The sequence below is a fragment of the Myotis myotis genome, unplaced genomic scaffold, assembly GCF_014108235.1.
Source record: "Myotis myotis isolate mMyoMyo1 unplaced genomic scaffold, mMyoMyo1.p scaffold_m19_p_17, whole genome shotgun sequence".
NCBI lineage: Eukaryota > Metazoa > Chordata > Mammalia > Chiroptera > Vespertilionidae > Myotis > Myotis myotis.
Genome location: NW_023416321.1, coordinates 1,395,982 through 1,410,427, shown reverse-complemented (window position 1 = coordinate 1,410,427; position 14,446 = coordinate 1,395,982). Strand labels below are relative to the sequence as shown.

At 63.6% G+C, this 14,446-nt stretch overlaps 1 protein-coding gene across 4 annotated transcripts in view; it reads right to left on the bottom strand.

The window, feature by feature from the left end:
• Positions 1-14,446, bottom strand: part of CYTH1 (cytohesin 1) — a 49,181-nt gene that overhangs the window by 5,055 nt on the left and 29,680 nt on the right. For 3 of the 4 annotated variants that reach the window (XM_036338813.1, XM_036338814.1, XM_036338816.1), the window contains exons 2-9: positions 10,055-10,137; positions 9,175-9,239; positions 7,058-7,124; positions 6,723-6,841; positions 6,074-6,154; positions 5,056-5,168; positions 4,297-4,445; positions 3,919-4,031 (exon numbers count right to left, since the gene is read on the bottom strand). In XM_036338813.1, coding sequence (XP_036194706.1) covers positions 3,919-4,031; positions 4,297-4,445; positions 5,056-5,168; positions 6,074-6,154; positions 6,723-6,841; positions 7,058-7,124; positions 9,175-9,239; positions 10,055-10,137 — 790 coding nt within the window. The remainder of the gene's footprint in view (positions 1-3,918; positions 4,032-4,296; positions 4,446-5,055; positions 5,169-6,073; positions 6,155-6,722; positions 6,842-7,057; positions 7,125-9,174; positions 9,240-10,054; positions 10,138-14,446) is intronic. The other variant, XM_036338812.1, reaches the window with a different exon arrangement.

Sequence of the window (14,446 nt, the reverse complement as noted above, 5' to 3'; positions counted from 1 at the left end):
CCCGGCAGCAGGGCGTGCTCACAGGAGACTTGCAGCAACAAGCAGACGGCCTCCTGAGCACCGAGTGCAGCTGCGAGCTGGGGGGCACCCTTGTCCTCAGCTAGAAACACGCAAGTGGCCCGACGTCCTGGGGAGGTGGCCGGGAGACTGGCCTGGCTGCGTGGACAAGCCCTCCTGCCTCGGTCACGACCACGACCATCCTTTTCCCTCCACTTGACATAAGTGGAGGGAAAGCTCGCTGCGCGTGAGCCTACACCATGACCCAGAGGCCTCAGTGCCGACACGCGTGGCTCTCTAAGTGCGCGTCCTGTGGGCAGCACAGGCTCTGTCTGCCAGCACGTCACTACGGAGCGCAGAGCATAGCTTCCCCAGTCTGCACAGAAGGTGAGGGCCTCCGTGTGCAGCCAGTGTGCCCTGCTCTCTCCTCCCTCCTTGCAGAGAGACGGGGGTTTGGGGGGAGCGCTTCCCACAAGGAGGTGCCTGCGGGTGAAGAAAGCCTGCAGCATAGGTCCCTGTGCAGGGTGGGCTCTGCGTGGGGCCTGAGCTCCCTCCAGGGAGGAAGGGGGGAGGGAGGGGGGAGGGCTGACCACTGGCACCAAGGTCTGAATGGCATAGCCTCGGCCAGGGGCAGGATTGGCCACCCGCCCTGTGCTGGGTCGGGCAGGCTGGTCCCTCCCCACAGCGGTGCGGGTACGTGAGCGCGGGCCTCTGGTCCCGAAGGCGAGGGTGAGGGGCGTGGATGGAGATGTGACATGCACGTGGGAATGGGAAGGCTGGGCAGACCGAAGGCGTGAGGAAGGGAAGACACGGATTTCCTTAGAACTGGAGCCATCTGGATGTAAAAAGGACCCCTGCCCATCTTGGGGTCCGAGAACTCAGCTCTTCTGCCTCTTGGGCCTCCATCCCCACACAGGGCTTCGCACCCAGGACACCTGGCCCCTCGCTGCTGACCATGCACTTCCCTCGCGGGACCCCCGGGACTTGGGGCTCAGGAGGCCATGGGAGGTCAATGCCAGAGGGAGGGGGAGTCTAGTAGCAAAAGCAAAGCTGGGCGCCCTCCCCGACAGAAAGGCCGGCCGTTCCCTGAGCACCTGCGGCGTCAGACTGCCCGGCAGCTCCACTGCGTCCCGGGGGGACACTGCGTGGGAAGAGCAGAGTGGGACAAGCAGACAGGTCAGTGCGCGCCTAGGACAGTCCCTGTGGAACTCACAGGGCCACACCGCTCACAGTCCCGCCCGAGGGGAGGCAGAGGCAGCTGCAGTCCCCAACGCTGTCATACGTTACTGCGCGGTGGCTCTTTCTCTGGGTGGCTCTGCCATGTCGAGCTGAGCCGACGCCTGAGGAGCTCCTTGCCTGGGAAAAGCACGTTCCCCAAACCAGCACGTGCAGAGGGACCCCGACAACTAACTAAGGCCGATCTGGGGTGTTTAATGACGACTCGTTGAAAAAAAGGAGGGAGAAAAACAAGACAAAAAACAGAGCCAAACCCGGCAGGCGTGGCTCAATGGCTGAGAGTCGACCTATGAACCAGGTCACCAGCTCGATCCCCAGTCAGCACACAGGCCCGGCTGTGGGCTGGATCACCAGTGCGGAGCGTGCAGGAGGCAGCTCATCAGTGATTCTCTCTCATCGTTGATGTTTCTATCTCTCTCTCCTCTCCCTTCCTCTCTCTGAAATCAATACGTACATATTTTAAAAAATATTTTAATAATAAAAATATAAAAAACAGAGCCAAGGTTGGAATGCCCTCCCGGACACCTAGGACTTGAGCAACGGGCGTCCGGGCGTCCTGGTTCTGTCTCCGTTCAGTCTCCCTGGGCGTCGCCCTGCATTTGGGAACCACGTCCCCCAGGTGCCGCTGGCACGGCGGACGGAGCCCGGCCCTGGGCGTCGGACGCCCCTCTCCACTGTGGGGGTGACTTTCTCAGCAAGGCGCTGGGATCCCCCCACACAGCCCTGCGTGGCCAAGGAGGAGCCGGGGTCCCCTGGCTTCTCGCACTGCCGCCCCAGGGCAGCGACTGCCCCTGGCGCCTCCCTGCCTGGCCACCGGGGCCACTCCTCAACGGGACCGGGCCTGCCCAGTTCCCCAGGGACTGTACGAGAAGTGAGAAGCAGCATTAACACCACCACCAGCAACCGAAACAGGCCACCGAGTAACAAAGCCAGAGGCTGCAGCAGTCACAGCGCCGGGCAGAGCGCGAGCAGGGCGAGGGGTTACATACCTCCTGGAGTTTGGGGCAAGGAAAAGGAGCCAAAACCATGGAAACATACAAACGAGGGAGAAAAGAAAATTAAAACAAAGAAATCAAATCCACCTCCTTAGTGCAACGTATTAGTCATTCACGACTGCTGGGGGAGGGGCACGGGGCGCGGGGCTGGGGGCAAACATGGCCCCCGGCGTGCTGCTGCCTGGCCACGCCCCATGGGAAGGGGGATCCCAGGCGTTGCCGAAACCTGCCCCCACGGGCCCCCAATCAGCTCTCATGAAGCGGCCGAAGACCGGGGCCCAGCACTCCCAGCAGAGTGAGGAGACGAGGGAGCGGACTTCCCTCAGCGGGTGGCATGTTTAGTGTGTGTGAGAACGCACACGAAGACCCATGCATGCTCGTGTGCGTGTGTACACAAGAGTGCACGTTCTGTGGCGATACGGACACACACCACGCCAGGCAGCTGTGAAGCCCCGAGGACGGGGTGGTGGGGCTTTGGGGAAGGAACGCAGCGACCCAACAAGTGAGACCAAGCTTCAACTGTTCTTTTTAAAAAACACGGGGAGTCTCGTGCATCTGCGTGTCCTGGTACAAGCACCGAGGCGACCCTTTGCTGATCTGATCTCGGCCTCGCTGGCCACGCTAGCTCCCTGGCCCCGCATCAGCGCTGACACAAACCTTGCTGGAGGGACGTACGTGCAGATGCGCGTGCCGTTCCCTTCCCAGCAGCTCCCTTTACACCCGAGCCACGTGGCGCGGAGGGCGCAGAGCGGCGTGGCTGCCTCTGTGGTCGGTAAGCGAGAGCCTGAACCTCAAGGACCCACAGGTGGATGGAGGGCTGGCTGAGTCAGGAGCCCAGGACTCCCGCAGCTTCAAGAGCACATGGGCAAGTCATTAGGCACAAACACGGGCTGGGCTTTCAGAGTAAATGCAGGAAATGGAGGCCCTGCCACTGTCCCGCCAGCCAGCGCTCCCAGGGGGGTCAGCAGCGGCTGAGCGACTGACTTCCCGCCTCCCAGGCAGCTGCAATGGGGAGCAGGACCCGCTACCGACGCCCTGACAGTGTGGGGCCTGGGCTTGCCAAGGCCGAGGCAGAACAGAGCACTCTCAGCAGCCAAACCCTGGCCTCGCCCCTCAGGCTCCTCTGGGCTCTGGACGGTTGATGGAAGCCCCTCCCTTCTCCCTCCTGGTCACTCAGCCCCTTCCGGGCCACGTCTCGCCATCGAGCTCACGGGCGCCCCAGGGAGGAGGAGTAACTTGTTTTCTGCATGGAGGGCATTAGCGTGGCTGGGTTGGGGGTGCTGCGGGGTGCACGCAGCCGGGCCGAGGTTCGCCATGCACACGCCCGTGAGCCAGATGCAGAGCATGATGATGCTGGGGGTGCGGGGTGCACGTGTGTGATGGGAAGTAGAGATGGACGCAGCTGGCCACCGCCAGTGAGCGAGAGGGGGCGGGGAAGAGGAAGGACCGGGCGCGTGGGGTGCAAATGCACGCGGCTGTTTCATGGAGAGGGAAGTCCCCCCACACTCAGGTGTCCCCTGGGGCACTGACTGGCTTCCATTTCCTTCTGGAGGTGGGTTTCGTGGTAACAGTATGGATGCCTCCCGAAGGCCCGCCACAGCGTTTCCGTGAGCACCCGTGTTCCCATGCTCGTGCACGCATGTGCGTGCGCCCTCACAGGGCTGAGTCGGGGCTGAGCGGAGGGTCCTCACCGAGCTTCAGGAGCCAGCCCTCGCGGTCCGGGTTGAAGAAGGTGTGAGTGAGGTCGTTCCCATCGTCCTCCGGGATTTTGAAGGGCTCATTTTTGATGCTCTCGTAGAGGTTCTGGGAGAGACAGCGCTGCTTGCCTCTGGTTCTAGAAACACTCCCTCCCTCCTCGTGCCTCACCCCCACCAGCACCCTGCACCCGAGGCCACATGCCTCTGGGCAACAAGAACAGAAGAAACCGCTCCCGCCTCGGGCGACTCCGGAGACAAAAAAAGGACGAGCCTCAGGCCAGCCCAGGAGGAGAGAAAGCAGCATACTGGCCCCTGGCTGGGCCTCCCACGGCTCCTCTCAGCGCGAGGACACGCCCCCGACGCGCACTCACCCGGAGCAGCTCCTCGGGCAGGTCCCCGCCGTCGTTGATGCCGCGGTTCATGGCGATGAACCTCTCCACTGTGGGCTTGTCTTTGACGTTGGGGTTGTGCAGGCTGGTGTTCAGCATGATGATGGCGAACGAGAGGACATAGCACGTGTCTAGAGAGAAGCGGAGAGGCGCTCAGAAGTGCCCAGGAGGAGCAGGGCGGGCGGTGGCGTTGAGGCCGGGACATGGTGGTGCCTGGCACTGGGTACTGGGCAGCTGGGCCGCCCTGGGAGAGCCAGGCGACAGACAGTGTCCAGGACTCAAAGGGGCCCCCTTTCTCAGACCGTAATGGACAGCACCCTGCAGAGCACCGGGAGAACCACACCCCGCGCGAAAGAGAATCCGTTACGATCTCCCCCGCTTGGCGGGCGCCTACTGCATTTACTCCCGTCTACACGGCCCTCCAGCGGTAACACATGGCCAGTGTCCTCACTGAGCCACGCTGTGACTAAACTGGAATTAAAACAGGCACGTAGTTTGAGTCCCGATCTCATTAGCATTTTCCTATGTCAATTAAGAACTTTTAAAACATGATTTTTAAGTGACATAACTGAGAGAGACCACAATTTATATGCCTCCTCCCTGTGGCTGGGTTTCTGGGGGGTTTGCTACTTTTTCCTGCTGCAAACGCCCCCTCATCGACGTGCTCAGGCAGGCGCCCGCCCTCTCTGCGAAGGCCCGAGCACCGAGAGGAGCCCGCAGGCCGCCGCGCCGGCCGCCTACCCGTGGACTGGAACACGCCGGGGTTGCACTGGCAGTAGCGCTGGGCGAACGCCTCCATCATCCGGTCGATCTTCTGAGCCTCTCCCGGCAGCCGGAAGCTCCACAGGAACTGCCTGCGGGAGGGAGACGCTGTCACGGGCGGGGGCACCTTCCCTTCCCCGGGACCTTCCTCCCGAGGCCCAGGGACACATGAGGGGCGAGGCTCCTGACAGTGACGGCTCGGGCACCAATGCGCCGTCGCACATCCTGTGTCCCGGGCACAGGCGCGGTGCGCGAGAAGCAGTGAACATCAGCACTTCCCTATGAAAAGAGGGGCTGTCCTAAGAACCACACACGGACTGACACACGGCCAGTGCTCTCGTAGGTGAGCCCGGCTTCTGGAGCACGGGGGCTGGGGGTGCAGGCCAGACTCTCCCGCCCCTCACGGTGGCCCCTTGGAGCCAAGACCCACGGCCACAGGCTGACCTGTCCGCTCAGAGACAGCACAGGAAGTGAGGCACACAGACCCCACGCAGGGAGAACACCCGCGGTAATTTCTCGGAGAGCACAAACGAGCAGATTCAGGAAAAATGAAAGTTTACTTTTCTCTTTCTAAGATGAGGGGCACAGGTACCTACTTCCTATTCCAGGGCTAAATTAAAGTGTTTTCTAAACGAAAAACTGGGAAAGACTTCAAATTTTAAATACACGTCCCTCTCCAGGAAGAATATTAACTGAGGAGCCGGAGGGAAGGTTTTGCAAAGTTTGCCCTCAGCACACAACGTGGTCCCCTCACTTCCACCATCATCCCAGTCACCGCCCGCAGAGGGCATCTCTTAGGGCACTTCTGGGTTCCCACAAGCCCAGCACTGCCATTTCCCCACCTGGGAGGCGGTGCCGCCCCACAGGGCCACCCGGGAGGCGGTGCCGCCCCACAGGGCCACCCGGGAGGCGGTGCCGCCCCACAGGGCCACCCGGGAGGCGGTGCCGCCCCACAGGGCCACCCGGGAGGCGGAGCTGAGGCCGGGCCCGCACTCACCGCAGCGCTTGGACCAGGTTCAGGTCGGTGAACTCGTGTAAGCCCACAAACGCGCGGAGAACCTGGATGTTGAACTCGTCTCTATCAGGAAAAACAAGACATGGGGTGGGGGAGGGGGGGTGGGGAAAGCAGGCGTCAGACCCTGGAGTCCAAGGGCGCCCCATCCCCACCCCCAGCCGGGCAGTTTCCTTGCCCCTGAGTTCTGCCTCCTATGAGCTCAGGAGCAGCAACTGGGCCAGGGAGGAGGCACCGTCTCCTCTGCCTGCTGCATGAGCGGACGAGGCACCCTCACACCAGCCGCTGCCCCCAGGGCCACGCCCCTCAGCTCGTGAGAATGCTGCTGCTTCAGGGCAAACTGCCATCAAGAGCCCAGCATTCTCAGCCAGCCAGTGTGGTTCAGTGGTTGAGAGTCGACCCATGAACCAAGAGGTCACTGGTTCGATTCCAGGTCAGGGCACAGGCCCGTTGCGGGCTCCATCCCCAGTGTGGGGTGTGCAGGAGGCAGCCGATGGACATCTCGCTCATCGATGTTTCTATCTCTCCCTCTCCCTTCCTCTCTCTCTAAAATCAGTAATAAAACAACCTGTGAAAAGAGAAGCCAGCATTCTGAGGCTTTCCGTGTGACTCGGCCTCGGCACCCTGGCCTCACCTCTCCCCCAGGTAGTCGCCGATGGCCGTCTTGTTGAGCCCCTCGCCTTTGTACAGGAACTGGGCGATGTCCTCACAGGTGTTCTTCAGCAGCTCGTTCTCTATCAAGAACTGGATCCCCTAAAAACGCAACGAAGATGCGGGGATGCTCACCCCGGAAACATCTAGACAGGAAGCCGGGGGCACGGGACGAGGGGTGTGGTGCCCCGGATACAGGGGCGTGTATGATAAACACGCCGCTCACAGCGCCGGGCCACCTCGTGGGCTGAGCCCGCACGGCGGGTGAGCGGAACCAGCACCTGAATGCCCGGGGCCCGGCGCGTCCTTCGCTCTTACCTTTTTAGGGTCCATGTTAAATTTTTTCCTGCCCATGGCCACCTGTTTGTTCCTCTGCATGTTTTTCCTGTAAAACAACCCCAGCAGCCACGTCGGTGCCGGCACCAGGAGGGTCTGGAAGACCAACGTGACTCCCAGGCGCTCGTGGTGATGCGGGCTCTGAGGGGTCTGCCGTCCACCCAGGAGGCCCCACCCCGACCGGGCCTGCGCGCGCTCCTTCCCTCGGGGCTGTTTCCCATAGTGTCTGACTTTATTAACCTCTTCTTCCCACGCCACACGCTACCCCAGGCTAGAGTCCCGAGACGGCCAGCAGTTTGCTAAGTTGTGCAACTCCTACCAGCCAGTCTTCGCACATGTTCGTCCCGCAGGAAGCGGAAGTCACCCCCAGCTCCTGCCGGTAGACACTGAACTATTTCCATTTGGGCTATCTATATAATTTATATGAAAAGCCAGCCCCCGGAACGCCGTAACAACCAGAACGACTGGTTGCTATGATGTCCACTGCGGCCAGCCAACTGGCCAGATCAGGGGGTGGGGCCGGCCAGCCAATCTCCCACGGCCCCTCCCCACTCCACCCCACCCCTGATCAGCCTCTCCCACCCCAACTGAGGGCAGGGCGGCCGGCCAACCCTGCCCCCCCGCCCAAGGCCCCTCCTCCCAGCCAGCCTCGCCCCTGATCGCCCCCCCTACCCCAATAGGGGGCAGGACCGGCCAACCGCCTGCAGCCCCTATCCCATTAGGGGGCAGGGCTGGCCAGCCAATCTCCTGCAGCCCCTCCTCACACCCGGCCCCACCCCAGATTGGCCCCCCCAACCCTGATCAGGGGCATGGCTGGCCAGCCAATTACCTGCAGCCCCTCCCCCTGGCTAGCCCGCCCCTGATGGGCCCTCACCACCACCCCTATGGCCTGCAGCCCCTCCCCCCAGGCAGCTCCACCCCCGATCAGCCCCCCCACTCAGATCAGAGGCAGGGCCAGCCGGACCCCACCCGTGCAGGAATTCGTGCACTGGGCCTCTAGTTTAGATAAGGATGCTCTGTCCCTCCCTGCACAAGGCTGCCTTTCCCGAGTAAACCACCTGCGTGTGGCCTGCTGGGCACAGTGTGGGTGCACGTGCAGCATGAGAGACGGCCACAGTGCTGGCCCCGTGGCTGTCCCTTATCCTCCCCCGCCTTCTGACAGGAGGCCGCCAGGTTCTTTCCCTCGGCCACCTGAGTGCAGAGGGCAGCCGCGGCAGGTCTGGTTGTGTCTCTTATGACCAATGGTGGCGAGCATTTTCCATGTGTCTACTGCACACAGCCTCTTGGAGAAAGTGTCTTTCCAAGTTTTTTGCCCATTTTTTATTTGGACTGCCTTTTTTTTTCAAGTTGTATGCATTCTTTACATACTGGTATATATTCTGGATACAAATCCTCAAATACAGGTATTGCAAATATGTGTTCCTTGTCTGTGCAGTATCTTTTTTAAGAGCAGGAACTTTACATTTGGTGAACTCCAATGTATCCATTTATTTTAAGCTACAGCTTTTTAAAACTGAGAAGGAGGCGCGAGCTAGAACTGACACCCAGAGGCTGAGTGGCGAGCTGGCCCCTGGACCGGCAGCCTCCCTGACCCACTGGCACCGCCCCACGCGTTCCAAGCCCAGCAGACGGAAGCCAGGGGGCGTCAGGCTTGAACACAGCCCTGGGTGAATTAGACACAGCCCGGCACGTATCCGGCAGCTGCATGCGGCCAGGCGCCCCATTCAACTACCCTCTCATTCCCCGTGTTCCACGGGGTGGGAAGAGGCACAGCCCACAGCGCTCTCGCCCTCTGACGTGACCGCCTCCAGCCTCACGGTCAGGTCCGCGTTAGGAGCGCAAACAGCTCACGAGGGCCCGCACGGGGCACGGCAGCTCCTCACACAGCGACAGAGGGGCAGCTCCGCAGGAGCGAGGGCACGAAGGGCCGGCACTGGCAGTTCTGCAGTTGGCCCTCCCGACTGCCCGCGCCCTCGCCTCCTCGGTGCCACGGGAGGAGCAGCAAGGCGGCCGTGCACGGCATGTGCTCGCGGGACTGCGCTGCAAGGGTGGGGGGGTGTGCGGGAAGCGGCGCCCCCGCCGCCACGGGATACACTCACCTCTCCTCCGTGGAGCCCAGGTTTTCAATTTCATTGGCCACTTCTGCTATCTCATCCTTCAGCCTCTGCAAGACAGACAGCGTCACTGCGTCCCCCAGTCCCAGCGCTCAGGCCACATGAAGGCCGTCAGCCACGGCCAGAGGTGCTGGGGACGCCTGCCCCCCGCCCTGAGCCGCCCGCAGAGAGCGCGCCAGCTGCCGCCGCCACAGGAAGAGGCCGCCGGGGCTGCCAGGCAGCGAAGGGAACGCGGCCCCGCCTGCCGCCCGCCCCGTGCTGCTTCCCCTCCTCGCGCGTCACCATCACCGTCACCGGGAAACGGGAAGCAGAGAGAGAGGGTGGCGACCACCAGACACCGAGCAGCACCCGAGTGGGAGCCTGCGCTCTGCACGCCCCTCCCCGCGCCCAGCTGCCCAGCGCTGCCCCTGCGCACGGCTGCCGGACAGTCCCCGACGGTGGCTCTGCAAGGGACCAGCGAGCGCTGCTCACGGCCTGGGGCTGGCTGACGGGGGTCCTGACTGACGCGGGGCTGGCTGATCGGGGGGGCTGGCTGACTGGGGGCCGGGGGCTGCCTGTGGACTCGGGGGCCAGCAGCTGCGCTGGGCCCTGCACAGCCAGGAGCTCAGCGGAGCGAGGCCACCTTCCGCAGGTGTTTCCCGCTTGTCTTACAGACGAAGAAACGGAATTCAGGGACTGAAACGCTGGCGCTGAAGCCGCTCGCCCAGGAGGTGGCGGCGCCAGGCCGGACGCGGGTCTGCTCCTTCTGGCATCGCCCCACCGCCCGACCCCTCACCCTGAGCCCCCGCCCTGCCTGCCGAGCAAGGACTCCCCACACCCACTCTGCCCGGCGCTGTGCGTGGGGGACACGGCGGCCGCCGCCTACCTGGATGTCGGCCAGCAGCTCCTGCTTCCGGCGCCGGATGTTCTCCAGCTCCTGCCGCTCCTCGGCAGTCAGGTCGCTGGGCACTGCGGGAGGAGGGCGTGTGAGGAAGCTGTCCTCTCGCCAACCCAAAGCCAGGGCCACGGAGGACCAAGCTCCCTGCAGGTGCGCGAGGCAGGGCCCTGTACGAGGGGCCAGGGAGAGGCTGCTCGGGGCGGGTGAGGGTGAGGTGAGGCTAGCGGGAAGGGAGGGGATCACAGCGGAGGCTTCAGGCCCTAGTTCACCAATCTCCCTCGGCCCCAGCCCCCCCCAAGTCCAGCTCCACGGGAATGATACCCGTGACACACTCAGGTGGGGGTGGGGGTGGGGTGGGGGGACGGCAGAGGCTGTGCGCACAGAGAACAAACCTGGAGGGACAAGCCCACCCGAGGCCAGTGCTGAGCGGGGAGGGGGGGGCTCTCGTCCTGACACACAGTCCCTTCCCAGCACAGCCCCCCGCGTCCAGCTCTGGAGCAGGTGCCGGGGCTGCAGAGCATGTGATCGGGAAGGGGGCAGGGGCACCAGCAGCCCCGCTCACCCCGCCCCCCCGAACTAGGTCCCGCACACACCAGTGCACGGTGCGGCCGTCCCATCGCCCGGGCCGCGGGCCGCCCTCGCCCTCCCGCTGCTGTGGGTGGAGGCCCCGAGCGGACAGCGCTGCGCCCTGCCTGGTGCCTGCAGCTCAGCGGCGGCCCCGCCCTCGGGGACGGACACGCGCTGGCGGCCGGGCATGGGCGCCTCTGTCCTCCGGGCCGGCGTCTGAGTGGGTCAGCTCGGTGCATGGTGTGGTGGCCGAGGGCCACGCGTAGCCGCAAGCGCCAGGAACGTGCTGAGTCCAGTGTGAGGCGTGCTGGGTGTGATGCACCCCGTCTTGGCACGACACAGCCGGTCCTCGCTGTCTGTCTCACTGGCCCACACGGGCCTCCGGGGCAGGGCCCCGAGAAGGGAACGCGGCGGACGGGGCAGTCAGGGTCACACCACTGTGGCCGAGACGCCTCCACCCGCCCAAGGGCAGCTGCTCCCCCCGTGTTTCATAAACACCGCGCCCCCCCGCGAAGGCCGAGGCAGCGAGGTCTGCCGGGCTCATCGCTGCCGGACCGGCGGGGCTTCCCTTTCCCGCTTCCCCGGCCTCTCCAGAAAAGCCGCGCTTACTCCCACCCGCACAGCGACACGCACGGCCCCGCGCCCCCCGCACTTTCCGCTGCTTCACGGAGGGCCCGCAGTGGCGCCCGCCCGCGGAGCTGATCGGCTTCCCCAGCGCAGGGTCCCAGGCCAGCGCCGCTGCGCCCACACGTGTCCGGGAGAATCGGGGTGAGCGTCCGCACGCCGCCTCGGGAGAAGCTGGGCTAAGGACAAGTCGGCTCCATCAACGAAGCCACCGGAGCAACACCATGCCCCGAGCGCGTGCCGGCCTTGAGGGGACAAGGGCTCTGGTCCCCGGAGACCAGGGTTCCCTTTAAGAAACTAGTTTCCGGGGCTTCCAGACAACACACAGCCACGGAAGGGCACACGGTCATGAGGGGTCCTTGTGCGCTCCGCCCCCACAGAGGTGAGACGGGGGTGTCCAGGCTGCTGTGCACCCGACGCCCCGTCTCATCGTCCCAGCGGGCAGGCCACGGTGGTCTCTGTGCACAGGGACTGATTCCCAGGCAAAAACCAAATGGCTGGACCCTCCGTGCACGAGCAGCAAGTGTGGGAACTGGTGCCCCGGGGTCTCCCTGAGGAGGAGAGAAGGCCCACCTGCTGGGGGCCCTGGAGGACAGTGTATGTGTGTGTGTGTGTGGGGGGCCTCTGGAGGACAGTGTGGGGGGGGCCCTGGAGGACAGTGTGTGTGTGGGGGGGGGGCTCTGGAGGACAGTGTGTGTGTTGGGGGGTCCTGGAGGACAGTGTGTTTGTGGGGGGGCCTCTGGAGGACAGTGTGTGTGTGGGGGGGGGCTCTGGAGGACAGTGTGTGTGTTGGGGGGGCTGGAGGACAGTGTGTGTGGGGGGGGGGCTCTGGAGGACAGTGTGTGTGTGGGGGGGCTGGAGGACAGTGTGTGTGTTGGGGGGGCTCTGGAGGACAGTGTGTGTGTGGGGGGGCTGGAGGACAGTGTGTGTGTTGGGGGGGCTCTGGAGGACAGTGTGTGTGGGGGGGGGCCCTGGAGGACAGTGTGTGTGTGGGGGGCTCTGGAGGACAGTGTGTGTGTGGGGGGGCCCTGGAGGACAGTGTGTGTGTGTGGGGGGTCCTGGAGGACAGTGTGTGTGGGGGGGGGCTCTGGAGGACAGTGTGTGTGTGTGTGTGGGCCCTGGAGGACAGTGTGTGTGTGTGGGGGGCTCTGGAGGACAGTGTGTGTGTGGGGGGGGCTGGAGGACAGTGTGTGTGGGGGGGGGCTCTGGAGGACACTGTGTGTGTTGGGGGGGGGGGCGGAGGAGGCAACTTCCGAAGTTCACGCCAAAACCACTGACCCCAGAACAATCCTCAGCAAGCAGGAGGGCAAAGCAGACGCATTTCAGACGCACGAGGACGCAGAAAGGTGAGCTTCTGCGAACCCCTCAGGAAGAGGGCTGTGTCCATAGGACGGGGACGTCTCCAGTCCCCGAGGGGACACAGGCTCATGGGGTGGGGAGGTCAACACAGGAAGCCCCTGGGCGCCGGACGTCATCAGAGACGGGATGATCAGGACAAGGTGATGGGAGAGCATGAGGGGCTCTGACAGGAGTGGCACCACGCGGTCTTCTCTCAACAGAACGAACAGGCACAGCTGGGGCATGGAAACCCGGCGCCATGCCGAAACCAAGGCTGCCACAGGCCGCCTGATGCAAACAAGTCAGTTCCCACAGCGTCTCCCCAACATGACAACCGGGGACCGCGAGCCGCAGAGCACCTGCTGCCTGGGAAACAGGAAAATCCGGACCTGCAGGCGGCCCGGGATGATGGCACTCGGCACCCGGCACGGCCCTGGGCACTGGGGCCAGCGGTGGCGGTGGGAGGCGAGGAAGGGGCAGCTCCCGAGAGAGGGAGCCCGTTGGAGCGCGTGGCTCCTGGCGGGCGGTGCCGGGTCCTTGCCGTGAGCTGTGCACAAGGTAACGTCCGAGTCCACCCGTGGACACGACATGGAGGCCAAGGAGGGTTATAGACCACGAGTGAGGCCACCGCCCATGCGCATGTCAAAGGGGAGGAGGAGCGGGCAGAGGCGTGAGCCGGGCGGGCACCGTGTGAGGGCAGGGAGGCCCCGTGGCTTCCTCTAGGCCGGGCAGCAAATCTGGGCCAGGCAGGAAATCCAGGTTGCAGCCATGGGTACGGAGTGTCGGAGGGGAAAACAAAGGGACCAGACATTGTGAGAAACTGACAGTGGGCGCGCGAGCGGGAGGAGGGGGATGCAGGATGTCAGGAGGTGGTCTCTGGCTTTGACAGACCAACAGTGAGGTAAGAATATGAAGTCTGGCCCAGCCGGCGGGGCTCCGTGGTTGAGCGTCGACCCAGGAACCAAGAGGTGGCTGGTTCAACTCCCAGTCAGGGCACAAGCCCGGGTTGTGGGCTCGATCCCCAGTGGGGGCGTGCAGGAGGCAGCCGATCCATAATTCTCTCTCATCTTCGACGTTTCTCTCTCTCTCTCTCTCCCTCTCCCTTCCCCTCTCTCTCTAAAAATCAATAAAAACACATTTTGTTAAAAAGGAAAGCTGGGCAGTCTGGCAGCCCCTGCCGATCAGCAATCAGTGGTGCTTCCCGGAGAGGGTGTGAGGGCGAGGAGACGGGTGTGAGCTCTTGAAACTGGCTAGAACGGACGGTTCATTAGGGAGCATGCACGTGAACAGAAAGCGAGCCGCGAATGCGGTCGCAGGGCCACGGCGCAGTGTGGCGGTGGCCGGACAGAAGAGGCTTCGCTTCCCACGGTGCCGTCCGAGTGGACGAGTCAGCTCGTCACTCCCCGGTGCAGGTGCTGCCTCCACCCCCCACCTGGAGTCACCTCTTCCCCCACCTCAGTCACCCTCCATCAGTGCTGCTGCCTTCGGGTTCAAAAACCAGCTAACCACTTTTTTAAAAAGATTTCATCAGATGTCATTTTTCTAATGAAACTTTGTGATGAGAAGAAAAAAAAATCTACCATTTTAACCAATGTGTTTCCTCTGTGTAAACGTATCGACGCGACATCCACCCTTCACTCTCACACTGCCCGCGAGGGAGATCCACGGGGAACTGCTGCACCATTCCCGGCTCTAGCTGCAGGGCGACGGCGGGACAGGCCTGAGCTGGGACTTGGTAACCACACCGACTTGGACCCGAGACGCGCCCCCGCCCACGCCGTGGCTTTCCTGCGTGGCCACAAGGGTCAAACTGCAGAGGCCGGGCTGACAGGCCAGACGGCAGAGCAACGA